Consider the following 13546-nt stretch of genomic DNA (forward strand, 5'->3'; position numbering starts at 1 on the left):
AATAGATTTTAAATGTACAGCCTTATAATGCACTAACAGTTTCTTGCACTTAGGTAATAAGCAAACATGCTTGTACATCAATGAAAATGTAATCTAATGGCCAATTCCTGGCGAAGTCAGAAGTTGCGCACCTGCCATTGTTATTTTGAACTAAAGGCTGACCTATGAGCTGCAGTTTTAAAAAGAGATGTATGATTTAGGTGGACTAATGATTTAGATGGACTGCAAGAGCAGTTATCTTAGTCAAGCTAGTATGTTAGTAAATACGTACACAAGCTCAGAAACTTCTGGAAGATCATCTGGTGTACTTTAAATAAATCTTTTTTTTTTTTTTAAATCTACTTCTTTGTGTGAGTTTCTAGAGACCAGTGTAAGAAACAACAGGACAGTGAAAAAGTGGCAGTCAACTACTGGAAAATTAGAAATAGTTGAGGGAGTGAAACAAATCTTATTTTCTATCCACCATGCTATCATGAAAATCACAAGTGATCATGCAATCACCAAAATACTAATTTTAAAATCACTGTTTCAGATTGACATACAACACAATGTAAATGAAGCTGCAAAATTGCAGAGGCTGATTGAATACTTGCTTAATGACTGAAACTAGCAGAAATTGCACATATGTAAAGTCTGAAGCAACACACAAAAAATTCAGAATTTTTTTTTAAAAGTTAGTGGCTTGTGACTTCAAATAACATGATATCAAAAAGGGGAAATAAGGACCTTCATCAGTGATTTTCTAAATTAAAGCATTTCTATAAATATGCTTTTTCTCTGGGTTAATACCTTACGACTTACCAATTACGTCAGTAAGACCCCGTCCTTTTAAGTAATCTGAGTAAGTACGTGTATACTTCACTGATGAAGGCCTAATCAGAGTCCTGTAGCAGCAACAGAAAGTAGCTACAAATATGCTAGTAGTCACATATTCACTGTAACACCATAAAATCATATTATTTTTACTGATGATTATTTCTAAATGCCACACAAAGGACTCAGGCCTGAAGAATGCTGAACTGCCTGGTCCCCCAATGACCAAAGCATTTAAGTACCTGCTTTTGACTTTCGTTGACCACTCATGATTTAACTTAAGGATGTGCTCAAATACTTTGAAGGACTGAGTCTAATGGGTTCAGCAACTTACAAAATCAAGATCTTAATACATATTATGATTACAGTATCTGTCAATTCTGAGACTATTTCTCAGCCTTTCATATTTCAATTAAGTTATGCCATTAACTATATCTTAAAAAGATACTTTGCTATAGTACTTACAGAATCATACTCTTCCTCCTCCTCTTCTGCATGGTCATAGAAATGACCAAACTCAGCAGATCTGGATGAATCCAATAATTCATCTCCATCTTCACCGCCCACAAAAAATATAGGAGGGTCAATCTCTGTTGCACTAACCGACATCATCACAAGCACTAAACTGATCTATGTTGAAAATGTAGCCACTCCAATAGCTGAGACACCATTCATATTCTCAGTAGCTAGAGAACACACAAATCCTTTGCAGTTTGTCTCTTCTTGCACAGCCACTTGTTACTGTGACAAAGTCATCTGCCAAACACACTTTGACTGCAATCATCAGTTCACTGAGTTGTTGCCCTAAAAGAAACAAAAACCCACAGGTTATTGTTTCCCCGAGTTGTGGCAATCTTGTATCCTAAAGTAAAGAAAGAACAATTGTTGAAAAAAATATTTCATGAAACCATTTTTAAATCACAGTTTTAAAATACATTATCTGGCACAAAAATACACAACTGGTCAAGGAACACTGCCAAAATAATTAAAAATCCCAAGGCAGACTAAAAGAAGCCTTAAAGAAATGTGTCTATTTTAAGGAGGAAATGTTAATTTTGAGACTGATTCTCACTTTAATCACCATATATCAATAATAAAAGAAAAGAAAATAATAGTCAAAAACAAATTTTTTCACATTAAGAGTGTTGGTTGAAAAAGGTGAAGAAGTACAGACAATATATTTTCTCTGCCTTTGTAAGAGAAGCAAAATATACTTTAAAAGCTGAGAAAATTAAATCCCCTTTTTAACTTCAGCTACATTTACTACATTGCTTTCTGACCACATCACGCAACTAACAAAGACAAAAAGAAAAGTTGTTTGACAATTTCAGCCAACATTTAAAGAAGGGAACCACCATGATTAGATATTTTAAAGCCAGTTAAGTTCTACAAGCAAACCTATCTTCAAACAAAATTCTGAAGTAATGAAGAAACAACCACATTTCTGACAGCATAATTTTTTCAAAGTCATTTAAAAGAAGATCGCAAAATAAATTCTACTTCTACACTAAGGAGAACACAAAACTAAATATTTACAGTGACTTTCACTTCAGTATCAAAGTGGTTAATATACACAAACATGTAATGCGTTTATGAGGTAGGCATACATTATGCCAATTTAAGCAGAAATCTGAAATGCAGCTAAGTAAATTGGCCAAGACAGTTGTACAGTATATAGAACCAATGAGCCCAGATGATCCATCTCCTATTTTAATATATAGCTCTTGGGATCCACATAGACAAAAGAAAGAACCACCATTACTGTAACGTAAGCAACGGTTCTTTCTTCAAGCCTTTGATTGGATCCCACTCACGGAGCCGTGCTGACAATTCCAAATTAAATAGGAGATGGCTCCCAGGAGTCTTAACGACAGCTAGCTAAGAACTGCTCACATCACTAACTCCAGAGAATAATGTTTGATAAAGAGGTGGACTAAGTGCCAAATAGCTGCTCTGCATATATATCTGAGGTCAACATGCCAAAAATATTTGTCTAAGAGGCTGTAGTTGAATGGGCCTCAGTTCCTGATAGAAAAGGTATATCTGCCAGTTGGTAGCAAACTATAATGCAATGAGCTGAACAATAATCTCTGGGATAAGGTAGGTTGACCTTGAACAGCCTTCCCCAAAGCCATAAAAGAGGTTGATTTCTTGAATGGATTTGTCCTAAATAACAAAGAAAAACTTGAAAACATCTATGGTACTAAATGTCACCATTTTCTGACAGGTTTCAGGGTGCTTTGGAGAAGAAAATAGAGAAGTTGATGGTTTAAATGGAAACAAACACACACAATGTAAAACACCCAGACATCACCTTATTCCTGAGAAATGGCCTATAGCAGCAATGGGCAACCAAGCCTAGGAAGTGGGCTGCATGAGTGGCCCTTCTTTATCCCACCAGCCCCTTCCTTTCAGGGATACCCTGTCTGTCCCCCTCCCATATGCACCTCCTGTGCACTGGGGCACTAGAGTCCCACACTTTCTAGACCTCCCTCTCCCTCCCAGCATTTTTGGAGTGCCATGAGTCCTTCCCGCCCTGGAGTCTGAACAACCACACACAGCTGATTTGCGGCATGCCAACTCTGGGCAGAGGAGGAGAAGCAGAGATAGAGCCCAAATCAGCAGACTCAGCTCCACACGTCAGCTGAATCTTCTAGAATTCCAGCACACTGATATGGAGAAGACTCCTTCCACAGCCACATGCCTTGAATATGTAGGTGATTTAGATGAGCCCTTCAAACTGCTGTGGTGGCTTCTGTAGTTAGCATCACCCTGGAAAGAGAAGTGCAAAACAGAATTGCACTGTAGCCCTCCAAGTATGGACAGATGCATATTTTCTGTCCTTTCAAATGGGCTACTATTATTGTTAGGTATTTTGTGAATACTCTCAGGGCTACAGACAGCTCAAAAGGTAGTATCCTGCACTGGTAGTGCTCGCATCCCACGGTAAACTTCTACATTTTTCTGTGGGACAGATAAATCACTATGGCTGGGTCTACACAGAGCTCTGCTCAGTGCTGCTGCTGACTGAGCTATGAAGAGTGGGCTTCTCAGGACTGCAAATGGCTACTTTTTTGCATACTCCCGAAGCTCATTACCACAGCCTTGCGAGAGTTCGGCGTCCAGAGAAGGTGATGCCAGCACTGCAGAGGCTGTGTGGATGTGTCTCTGCCAGCTAAACTCCCCTCTGTCACCAGTCCCTTATTCCTGAAACATGTAGACCCAGCCTGTGCGAACATAGGAATCCCAGAGATACAACTTCCAACCACTCTTTGGCTTTTAGAGAAAATGGGGGCTAGCATCCCTCTTCTGCAAGACTTTAGGTGCTGACATCATAGATAGCACACATTCCTCCTTTATTTTTAGGGGCAAGGAATTAGTAGAAATAGAAAACCTTCTCTCTGAACCTGAGATACCACTTCTAAGATTGATAGTTGAAATAAGAATTATATTTATTTTCTCCGCTGTGTCTTGGAAGATGAGTCCCAAAAGAGAGGAACAGCCTTAGGTATTTTCCAATGCCCATTGGTAGGAAGGAGTCCCAGGGCTTGGCAGAGAAAAGTGACAATCAAAAATGGGGGCAAAGGAGAAGTGATGCTCTGGTGTAACTGAAGTCAGACTGTGCATATTCCTTACACTTTGACTAAAAATAGGCATTCTGTTCTACAGTTTAATCTGAGAACAGCTGTAGCAAAACTGTGATTTCTCAGGAGATATCCAGGAATGGTCAGGTTCCTTTAAAGGGAATGTCAACAGAAATGCACATCATGTTCCTGCTTTAAGTTACAAGCCACAGCACACCGTTTGTGTTGTCCGTAATTAATTTTTTTTACCATGCACAGAAGTAGCACAAACTATTTCGCTTTTCTGGTCCTAAAAGTGCACCAGAAATAACACTGCAAATTAAAAAATCAATACCAGATTTTTAAATAAAATAATGTAAATATAACCCTATTCTACAGTTAGGGTATGACGTTCACTGACATAGACCTTCAAACATTTAGTAATAAAACAGCTGAACCAGGTCTTTGAGTATTTTATATTAATACATGGAGATATACCTATCTCATCGAGCTGGAAGGGACCTTCAGAGGTCATTGAGTCCAGTCCCCTGCACTCACTGCAGAATCTATCACCATCCCTGACAGATTATTTTTATTAAATCTATTTGTCCCAGATCCCTAAATTGCCTCCTCAAGGACTGCGCTCACAACCCTGGATTTAGCAGACTAATGCTCAAACCACTGAGTTATCCCTCCCACTACATCAGTGAAGATCCACAGGACTTTTGGAATATACCACCACACTCTCTTCTCCAAATATACACTAAACTAGGAATTATAATCCAAAGAGCTTTCTTCTGCAAGGTAATACCTAACCTTCCTCAATTCAAATCCACTTCTCTACAGCAGTTTCCCTATTCCCCGAAACCTTCATGGGAATTCAAACCAGGACGTACCATATTCACCTATATAAAGGTTAGTATTTCAGCAACCGCCTTTAACAAACAAGCTACAGCAATAGTAGCAATGGTGTATGTGATAATGCAGACAGAGAGCTGGATTTTACTGCTCTTATGAAATCCTGACTAAACCTAATATATAAGTCCTTCCTTCACAAAAAGGTAAGTACTATTGCAACTGTTGAATTACTACTGCATTTGTTGCTTAAATAGGGGTGTTAATTTGCTAAGATGGAAACACAGGCAAGTAGTATAACATTACCTCTACTCTACTGCACTCCATGGCATTTCAACCACAGTTTAAAAAACGAAACTTACAGTTTGTGTATTCTTTTATTCTCTCCTATGGTGGGCTGTATCATACTTCCAGTAACTACCAACATTGCTTAGCCAAATATGCTACTCACATAAACGCTTCCTAAACCAAAACTTATGCAGATATACTACTTTCTAACTTATCATCACTGTCAAAAATTAATTTCCCTTACGTTTGGAATTCAAACTGCTTTTATAACAGTCAAATCCTTATCAATTAGAGGAATCTGATTTAGTTTGCTTTTAAAAGCATTACCTACCCATCATTCAGTTTCAGTTCTTACCACAGCAAAGATGGTCACGCTTAGTTTTCCTTCAATCCGCTCATTGCATTACAAATGAAAACAAAAAAAAGTATGTCTCAAATGACTAGGAACAAAAGCAGAATATCCGACTGTTTGTAGCAAATAACTGATCTATCCAACTTCTGAAGACTAAAATTTATCTGTTCCTATTTTCAGGTGATTTCAACCTGAATAATCCAAGCAGAAAAAAAGAAAAGGACTGCACCACTGGCAAGTATGTTATTTTAATACCCTCAGTAAGTTGTCTAAAACTACACACAGCGTGCATAAAATTCACTGGGCTAACTATATCAAGAACTAAGTGTTAGAAATATCTGACTGTCAAATATGTTCTGTGGCCTGCAAGTGCCTGCTTTACAGTGTAATAAAAAAATGTGTACAGAGCACATGAGGTTCACAGTGCAGTAGTTTATTGATAGCGCAGTTAAAACAAGGGCACACATACTGACCAAACCCAACTATTGATTACTCCAGAGCCATTTGTCAGCATTCAGCATTATACAACTAGAAGTTTCTTGCCTTTGGAACTTTATTTACTTCTCTGTTTAGAAAGACACTGACAAGTACTTTCACCCAACTCATATGTTTTCAAGAGCTTCTTAAACAGTTGAAAATAAAACGTTTCTCCTTACCACTTCGCTGTCCTTGGACTTGGCTGACAATGACTTCTCCCCCACTGCTATGAATGGAGTTTTATTTGACTAAAAATTCTGGTTTTGCAACATAGTTGATGATGTAACAGAAGACTAAAGATGATGTTTGTTAGGCTGCTGATGATGTGGAGCCAAAGGATGGAGCAGAGCAGCACAATATGTAGAGCTTGAACAAAGTCATGACTTGGTTCTCAAAACTATACTCCACAGTGAAGCATCAACTAGAACAACAAAGGATAAGGCTCTCAAATTTTAAGTGAATAGTAACACAGGAGGTAACCATGTTAGTCTGTATTCTAACACAACAAACAAGTACCTTAAAGCTTAATGTATTAGGTGATGATCTTTGAAGTAGTGGGTCTGCCCCATGAAAGCTCATCAAGTAATAAATTATTTTGTTAGTCTTTAAGGTGCTAGATGGCTGCTTGTTTGTTTTGTTATATTTCAAGGGAGTATTGTAAGTGCCAAAAATTGCAAATGTAGAACCTCTTACTCAATGTGATCAAACCAAAAACGAGACTATATGCTCAGGTCAAAAAGCACAAATTACACATTTAATGAGGCCTATTCAATAAGCTTTAATTAAACATTTTCTGAAGGCCAACATAATCAGGAAAATTTTCAAGAGGAGAGAGGACGGCAGATAGAAAGGACAAAACTGAGTAAACAAACTGCCATACAGGACACATTCAGTGTTTTACTTGTGTACAGTGCCATACACATCTTGCATGGTAATAAGACACATAAGAAACAAAAATAATTACGGTGACTGGTGCCCATAGGGCAGCGAGAGGGCACTTGGAGACACCCCATTAACATTTTGACAGGGTGAAAGAGGGTGCTCCTCCTGAGTGTTGCCACAAGTCACCTGTGAGAAAGATGATTTATATTCCCCACTAGTTTATCCTATTTTTAATAAGAGACCTGAAGTTAAGATCACTGATCTATTTATGGTAATTAAATACAGATTGTGGCATTTTGACATTAATCTTCGCATAGAAATATCACAAAATATGCTTAACATGCTAACACAATTTCTGAGATGTGGCCAACATCTGCCATGTATCAATGACGTGTTTTATTTTTTAAAAGAGTTAAAAGATTTCTATCCTACTATCAACCCCCCAAAGCAGGTAGACTGCTGAGTTTAGGAATTTTGGACATGCAATTTTCATGCAAAAAAGAAACTTTCAATATACATTTAGTTAACTTAATAAAATTTACTACAACATACAAAAAAAACAACAAAAATTTGAGATTAATCCAGTAGATGAGGCCTAATAAGCATTATAAAAAAGTGACAGAAAAATCACAAAAAAATACAGCCAAAAAATTACAGCTCAAGGACCACTGAATTAAGAATATTCAGCTCCCACTGGCAGTCACGTACTTTTCAGAGTAACAGGAAGATAATAGTTCAGTCCTATGTTCCATAGTGAGCAAAGCAGCGGCTCTTTACTTAATGCTACAATCACAACCAATAAAACACTGTATAGGCACAACAGACACAAAAGCACCACAAGCTTCTAGATTTTTTCTCTTTTTTAAAAGAAAAAAAAAAAGACACACAAATTGAGGAATGAAATTAACATACAACTGATGTCAACAAGTGCTCATCTCCAAAAGCCTCCGAGGCACAATCTGACTGCCAAATATCTAGTAAAGACTGTGTTGTTCCTTCGAGATTAGGTTTATAAGAAAACTGTTGCTGCATATTGTATAACAATCCATGCTGAGCTGTTGATTTCACAATATTCAGAGACACATTATAAACAGAGGAAACAGGTACATTAGAGAGAATTCTATTCAGAAGTGACCCTTCTCATTACTTAAAGTTGTTTTTCCAGTCATTTGGAAACAGGGATTTACACGGGATGTAGATGGCAGATACCTTGATTTTTCTAAGCCACTTTGTTTACAGATATATTTAAACTATTATTATTAGAAAGGTAATGGGTAGATCTCAGTATAGCTCATTTTTTCTCTAATATTCATTTCTGGACTGAAATTTTTCATGGTTTACCTTTTCTCTGTGGCAACATTTTCTTGTGTTCTTATGCTCTTATTCTGAAAGCTTTAAGCAAAATTCATTCAATGATTATGGAAGCAATTTGAGTAAACAAATATCAAATACAAATATTTATTCTATGTTTGTAAAAAAATTATTCATGTTATGGTTGCAAATTGACAAAAAGCTCTAACTTGAGTAATGTAAAAGTTAAGGTTTCATCAGCAACTACTGTTTGGCTCACGGCTCTCTTGTAATAAGTGTTACACAAATACAGTAAGACAGTTTTGGAAACAAAGACTTTCATATTAAATTGTGTCGTGTTTAAAATATGTAAAAGGAAGGAAGGAGGAAGACAAGAGTAACAGCAAGAAGATCACACGGTTACACAACCTCATGGTTCCAAAATCCTTAGAATGCCTATTTTAAAATATGGTAGAACCTCAGGGTTATGAGCACCAGAGTTACAAACTGACCAGTCAACTACAGGCACCTAACCTGCAGAGCTCTACCAAATTCATGGCCAGGAAAAGTGCATGATGGATCATGAAATCTGTCCCCTTGTGTGCTTTTACTGTGTTCTTGGAGGTGGGCAAAATAAGGCCTGTGGGCTGAGTTCAGGCTGCACAAATTTTCCTCCGGCCTTCCATGACCCTCTCGGCCAGGACCGGACAAAAATGTCCCGTGGGTGCTCGAGCAGTCTGTCTGCTTGCTGTGGTCCTAACTGTGCCAATCCTGGAAGTGCTGCAGCTGGAGACTGCTGGTAAGTGTGTCTCTGTGCACCACTTGGAAAGAGGGGGACAGCAGGTCTTTACTTGCTGCCCCTGCCTCCAGCACCATGCTTACAGCTCCGATCTGACAGTTTCCAGCCTACGGGAGCTGCAAGAGCAGTGTTTACAGGTGTGGGCAATGTGTGGAGACCTGCTACCCTCTTCCCTCCAAGGGGTGCACAGACAAGGATGCCAGCAGCAGCCAGTCTCTTTCAGAGGTGGTCATCATGGCATAAAAGCAAAGCCACCACCTGAGAGTCACCTATGCTAGTAGCAGTCTTACGCAGGGTCAGAGCATGCACCTCCCATCCCCTTCCGCACCCCAACTCCCTGCCCCAGATGAGAACCCCCTCCAAGACCCAAACTGCTTTCCAGACTCTGAAACCCTACTACACCTATGCCCCAGATCAGAATCCCCTCCTGCACTCAAGCACCCTACCAGACCCCACAACCTCTCCATTAATATAGAAAAGTGCAGCCTGTGATCATTTACAAAAATACTTGGACAAGACCATCTGCACCCTCAGTCCTCTCTCTAATTTTTTCTATCCATATGCAGAATAATTTGTATTATGTGCACTGAGGTATGTGTAAATGTTTACCACCAGTAAAAACACATGCTGCCAGCTGCGAGCTCAGAGGGTTCTCTGCTGATCAGCTGGGAGGCATCTGAGCAGCAGCCCCAGTGCCTGGCTTACAACAAATACTGCCCACCCCTGCACTGTATTACAGTAAACTCTTTCATATCCAGCTGCCAAGAGACAGTTTGCTGGATATTCAAATATTCTGGATAATAAAGAAGTATACCTAGCAATACATAACACTAAAGAAAAACAAGGATAGATATTAAGAAACAAACAACAATGAATGCAGAGTACTTTATCAACAACAGTAGTACTGTTCACCACAAACTTACACTTTATTTGCTGTACTTATTTGTATTTACTTTCACTGTACTGTACTTACAGAAAACATAACGAAAATTTACTTATTGTTAAAATGCCAGTTATTTGAGAGTTCCACATGATAGAATGCCAGATATGAAAGAGTTTACTGTACACAGATTTCACAGGGCTCTAATGAAAATAGGATGGAGGTGTATGTGTATGTATACGTACCATTACATTATGACAAAGTAGTGAGCACTATGTATTAAGTAGCTCAAAAATAATCCTGCCACAAGCCATTTTTAATAGTTGGAAAGGCAGCTAGTAACTGCTAAGTGGTGAAAAATTATCTTCATGGAGTACATATCATAGCGTCACAGAGCCTTTTGGGATCAAAAAGAAACCAGTCACACAAAACGCAGAGTTAAGCACCAAATTCACAATGAAGACAGCCCTCATATGCATTAACTTCTAACTACTTTTCTAAGCTCAATCTATCCAATGCATCACATATACCAGTCATCATGTACAATTATGCCGTAAGTTTGGGTTTCTAAAAACAAACGAACAAACAAAAATCACTGCTTTTATATTAGAAGTATAAAAGACACCTTTTCAAAAATAAAAAAAAGGAATTTTCATCGTACCTTAAATACAGAAAGCTGAACTATTTATTTTCAAACTTCAAGAATTCATGTTGTACTGAAACAAAGACTGAAAAATGTCAAGGTTAAAAAAGGCATATAGACAGAGCCTCAAAAGTTTAGGTCCCCTGATCCATCACAGGAGTCCACTACTATAAGAAAGTCCTTCTTGAAAAGTTAAGCTATAGAGTGGAAAATAAATATTTCACATTTATCACAGATACCGGGTATTCAACATGGAAAAAATTTATATCATCCAGCTCCATCTTCCAACAATAACATTTTCTATTGTTTTCTCTAGCCTAATTTAGAGAGTTTTCATTATTTCCCGAAGTAAACTTTCACAATTTGACAAAATTCAAAGTTTTTCCTAAAATTTATCCTAGATTCCCCTTAATTTTGTCCCCACGCAGAAAAAGACCCCATCTTATATTAGTACAAACAAGTCTTCTCCATCTTTTGTTTTTACATCCTCCAGAACCTTCAGACTCAGTGACTCCTTAGCTATGATCTAAGCCATGCTTACCTCATTTATTTTTTCTTCAATCTCTACAACCCCAATATCTTTTACTGATTTTCTCTAACTCTATTCTTCTTTGTGACAACTTTCTTAGTAATACAGCACCAAAACCCCAAATACTACCAGGTATAATTACATTCCATCTTTGCATCCTTGCTCCATGTTTCTCTGTATACATCCAAAAGGTGCATTGGCCTGTTTGTTGCCATGTCACATAGTCAATGTTTCTCAGTACAGCTCCAGATAAATTCATTTATACAATACTGTTCTGAAACAGGTTTCTAGCAGGGTGCTGGATAGCCTGGACAGATACCTTTGGACACCTCTGCAATGTAGCAAAGAGGAAAGTTCCACAGATATTTCCCTCTGAGGCCCATTATACATTTAAAATTTGAGTTTACCAAGTTACATTTCTCTGGGCTGTGAAAATAGTCTTATGGATTAAAAATTTAGAACAATCTAACCCCTAACTTAGATGCAGCCGGGCTGACCAAGGAATTCTCCTGATGACCTAACTACTGTCTGATGGAGGGGAGGACTGTTTATATATCAGTGGACCCCCAACCTTTTATGCTCAAGATCACTTTTAAAATTTAAGGGCAAACCAAGATATACCCCACCCCTTCCCCTAAGCACCGCTCCACTCACTCTTTTTCCCTCTCCATAGCTCAGTATCCCACACCTTCACTCACTTTTACTGAGCTCAGGCAGCAGATTGCGAATCAGGAGGAAGTGCAAATGGGGGTAGGAATACTGGCTCTGAGAAGGGTATCAAGGTTGGGGCAGGGTGTTGAGGTACTACCTATGGGAGGGGCTCAGGGCTGGAAGTACAGGAGGGGATTTGGAGTGCAGGTTTTGGGTGGGGGCTGATGTGAACTAGGGAGTATGGAGTGCTGATTCTAAGAGAGACTCAGGCTGGGGCAGGAGTTGCAGGAAGGGATGTAGGGTGCTGGCTCTGGGAGGAGGTTCAGCACTGGTGCAGGAGGGGGGTTCAGGGTACAGCCTCAGAGAGGGATCAGGATTGAGGCTAGGGGCTGAGATGCAGGCAGGGGCATGGGGTACTGGCTGTAGGGGGCAAGATCAGGCTGGGGCAGGGGTTTGGTATACTAGCTCTGGGAGGGATTAAGGCTGAGGCACTGGCTACAGGAGGCTACACTTACTGCCATGCTCTAGTGGCACAGCTTAGCCACATTCCTCGTTCCCAGCCAAGGGGAGCTGCAGGATATTGGTTGCAGGCAGGCAGCAGCCTGCTGAGGCTGAGGGGATCAAGACAGAGGTATGGTGCTTAGACAAGCAAAGAGCCCGGGGAGTGCTGATTGCAATCGACTGGGAGATTCCCCAGTAGATCACGATCAACAGGCTGGTGACCGTTGGTGTTACCTCAGCTGAAAAAATCCCTTCTAGCAACGTCAATATAGCTACATGATGTCTACAAGGAACATCGAAATGTACCACGGCTGCGACCCTATAGCAGAGACATGCCAGGAGTCAGCTAACCACAAAGCACATGAGTACGTTACAGTTTTTTCTACGTGAAAGAAAAAGTGTGTTTCAGTCTCCAAATGTCGGCGCCATTCGCCCACGTGTACTGTCATTCCTCCGCCCTCGGGAATAAGGCGGGAGACACCTGGCGATCGCTGATGTGCCAGGGATAAAGCCCAGGGTCACCCACCTCCAACACGCCGGGGACCGCCAGGGGAGTCTGGTGACAGGTGAGAGCGAGTCTGTCCCTCCGTGGCTGTCGGGATCAGTGCTCTGTCCCCAGCCAGCCGCCCTCCCGCTCCCTTCACACGCTGTCTGCGCAAGCCGCACACGGGGGAAGGGGAACGGACGGCTCCAGGGCTCAGCCCCGGGCAGAGAGGCGGCGAGCTGGAGCAGCAGCCAGCGCGCCGGGGAGCCCACAGGGGAATCGCTGCTCCGGCGCTCCCCGGCTGCGCGGATGCAAACGGCCCCCTTGGCCGGAGGTGCTCAACAAACCCCCACCCCCAGCCGGAACCCGCCGCAGCACAGCGGGACGAGGTCTCCTCACCTCCCCACGCGGCCTCAGTGCCAGCCGCGGCGCCGTCCGAGCCCATTGAGGAACAGGAACCACCCCCCACCTCCTCCGCGCAACGCCCCGCCCTCGGGCTGGCAGGGTCCGCACCGCCTCCCCCACCGCACGCGGGACCG

General features: G+C 40.7%; 1 protein-coding gene across 3 annotated transcripts in view; it reads right to left on the bottom strand.

Annotated features, from left to right (window-relative positions):
* PPIP5K2 (diphosphoinositol pentakisphosphate kinase 2) overlaps positions 1-13466 on the bottom strand; it is an 82104-nt gene extending 68638 nt beyond the window's left edge. The window contains exons 1-4 of one of the 3 annotated variants that reach the window (XM_074995270.1): positions 13407-13450; positions 8572-8622; positions 6528-6769; positions 1279-1617 (exon numbers count right to left, since the gene is read on the bottom strand). In XM_074995270.1, the coding sequence (XP_074851371.1) occupies positions 1279-1425 (147 nt within the window). In that variant the 5' untranslated portion in view covers positions 1426-1617; positions 6528-6769; positions 8572-8622; positions 13407-13450. Of the gene's footprint in view, positions 1-1278; positions 1618-5850; positions 6141-6527; positions 6770-8571; positions 8623-13406 lie in introns of those variants that run through there. The other 2 variants (XM_074995268.1, XM_074995269.1) reach the window with 2 other exon arrangements.
* Positions 13467-13546: the final 80 nt, after the last annotated feature.

This window comes from Carettochelys insculpta, chromosome 5 (assembly GCF_033958435.1).
Source record: "Carettochelys insculpta isolate YL-2023 chromosome 5, ASM3395843v1, whole genome shotgun sequence".
Lineage (NCBI taxonomy): Eukaryota > Metazoa > Chordata > Testudines > Carettochelyidae > Carettochelys > Carettochelys insculpta.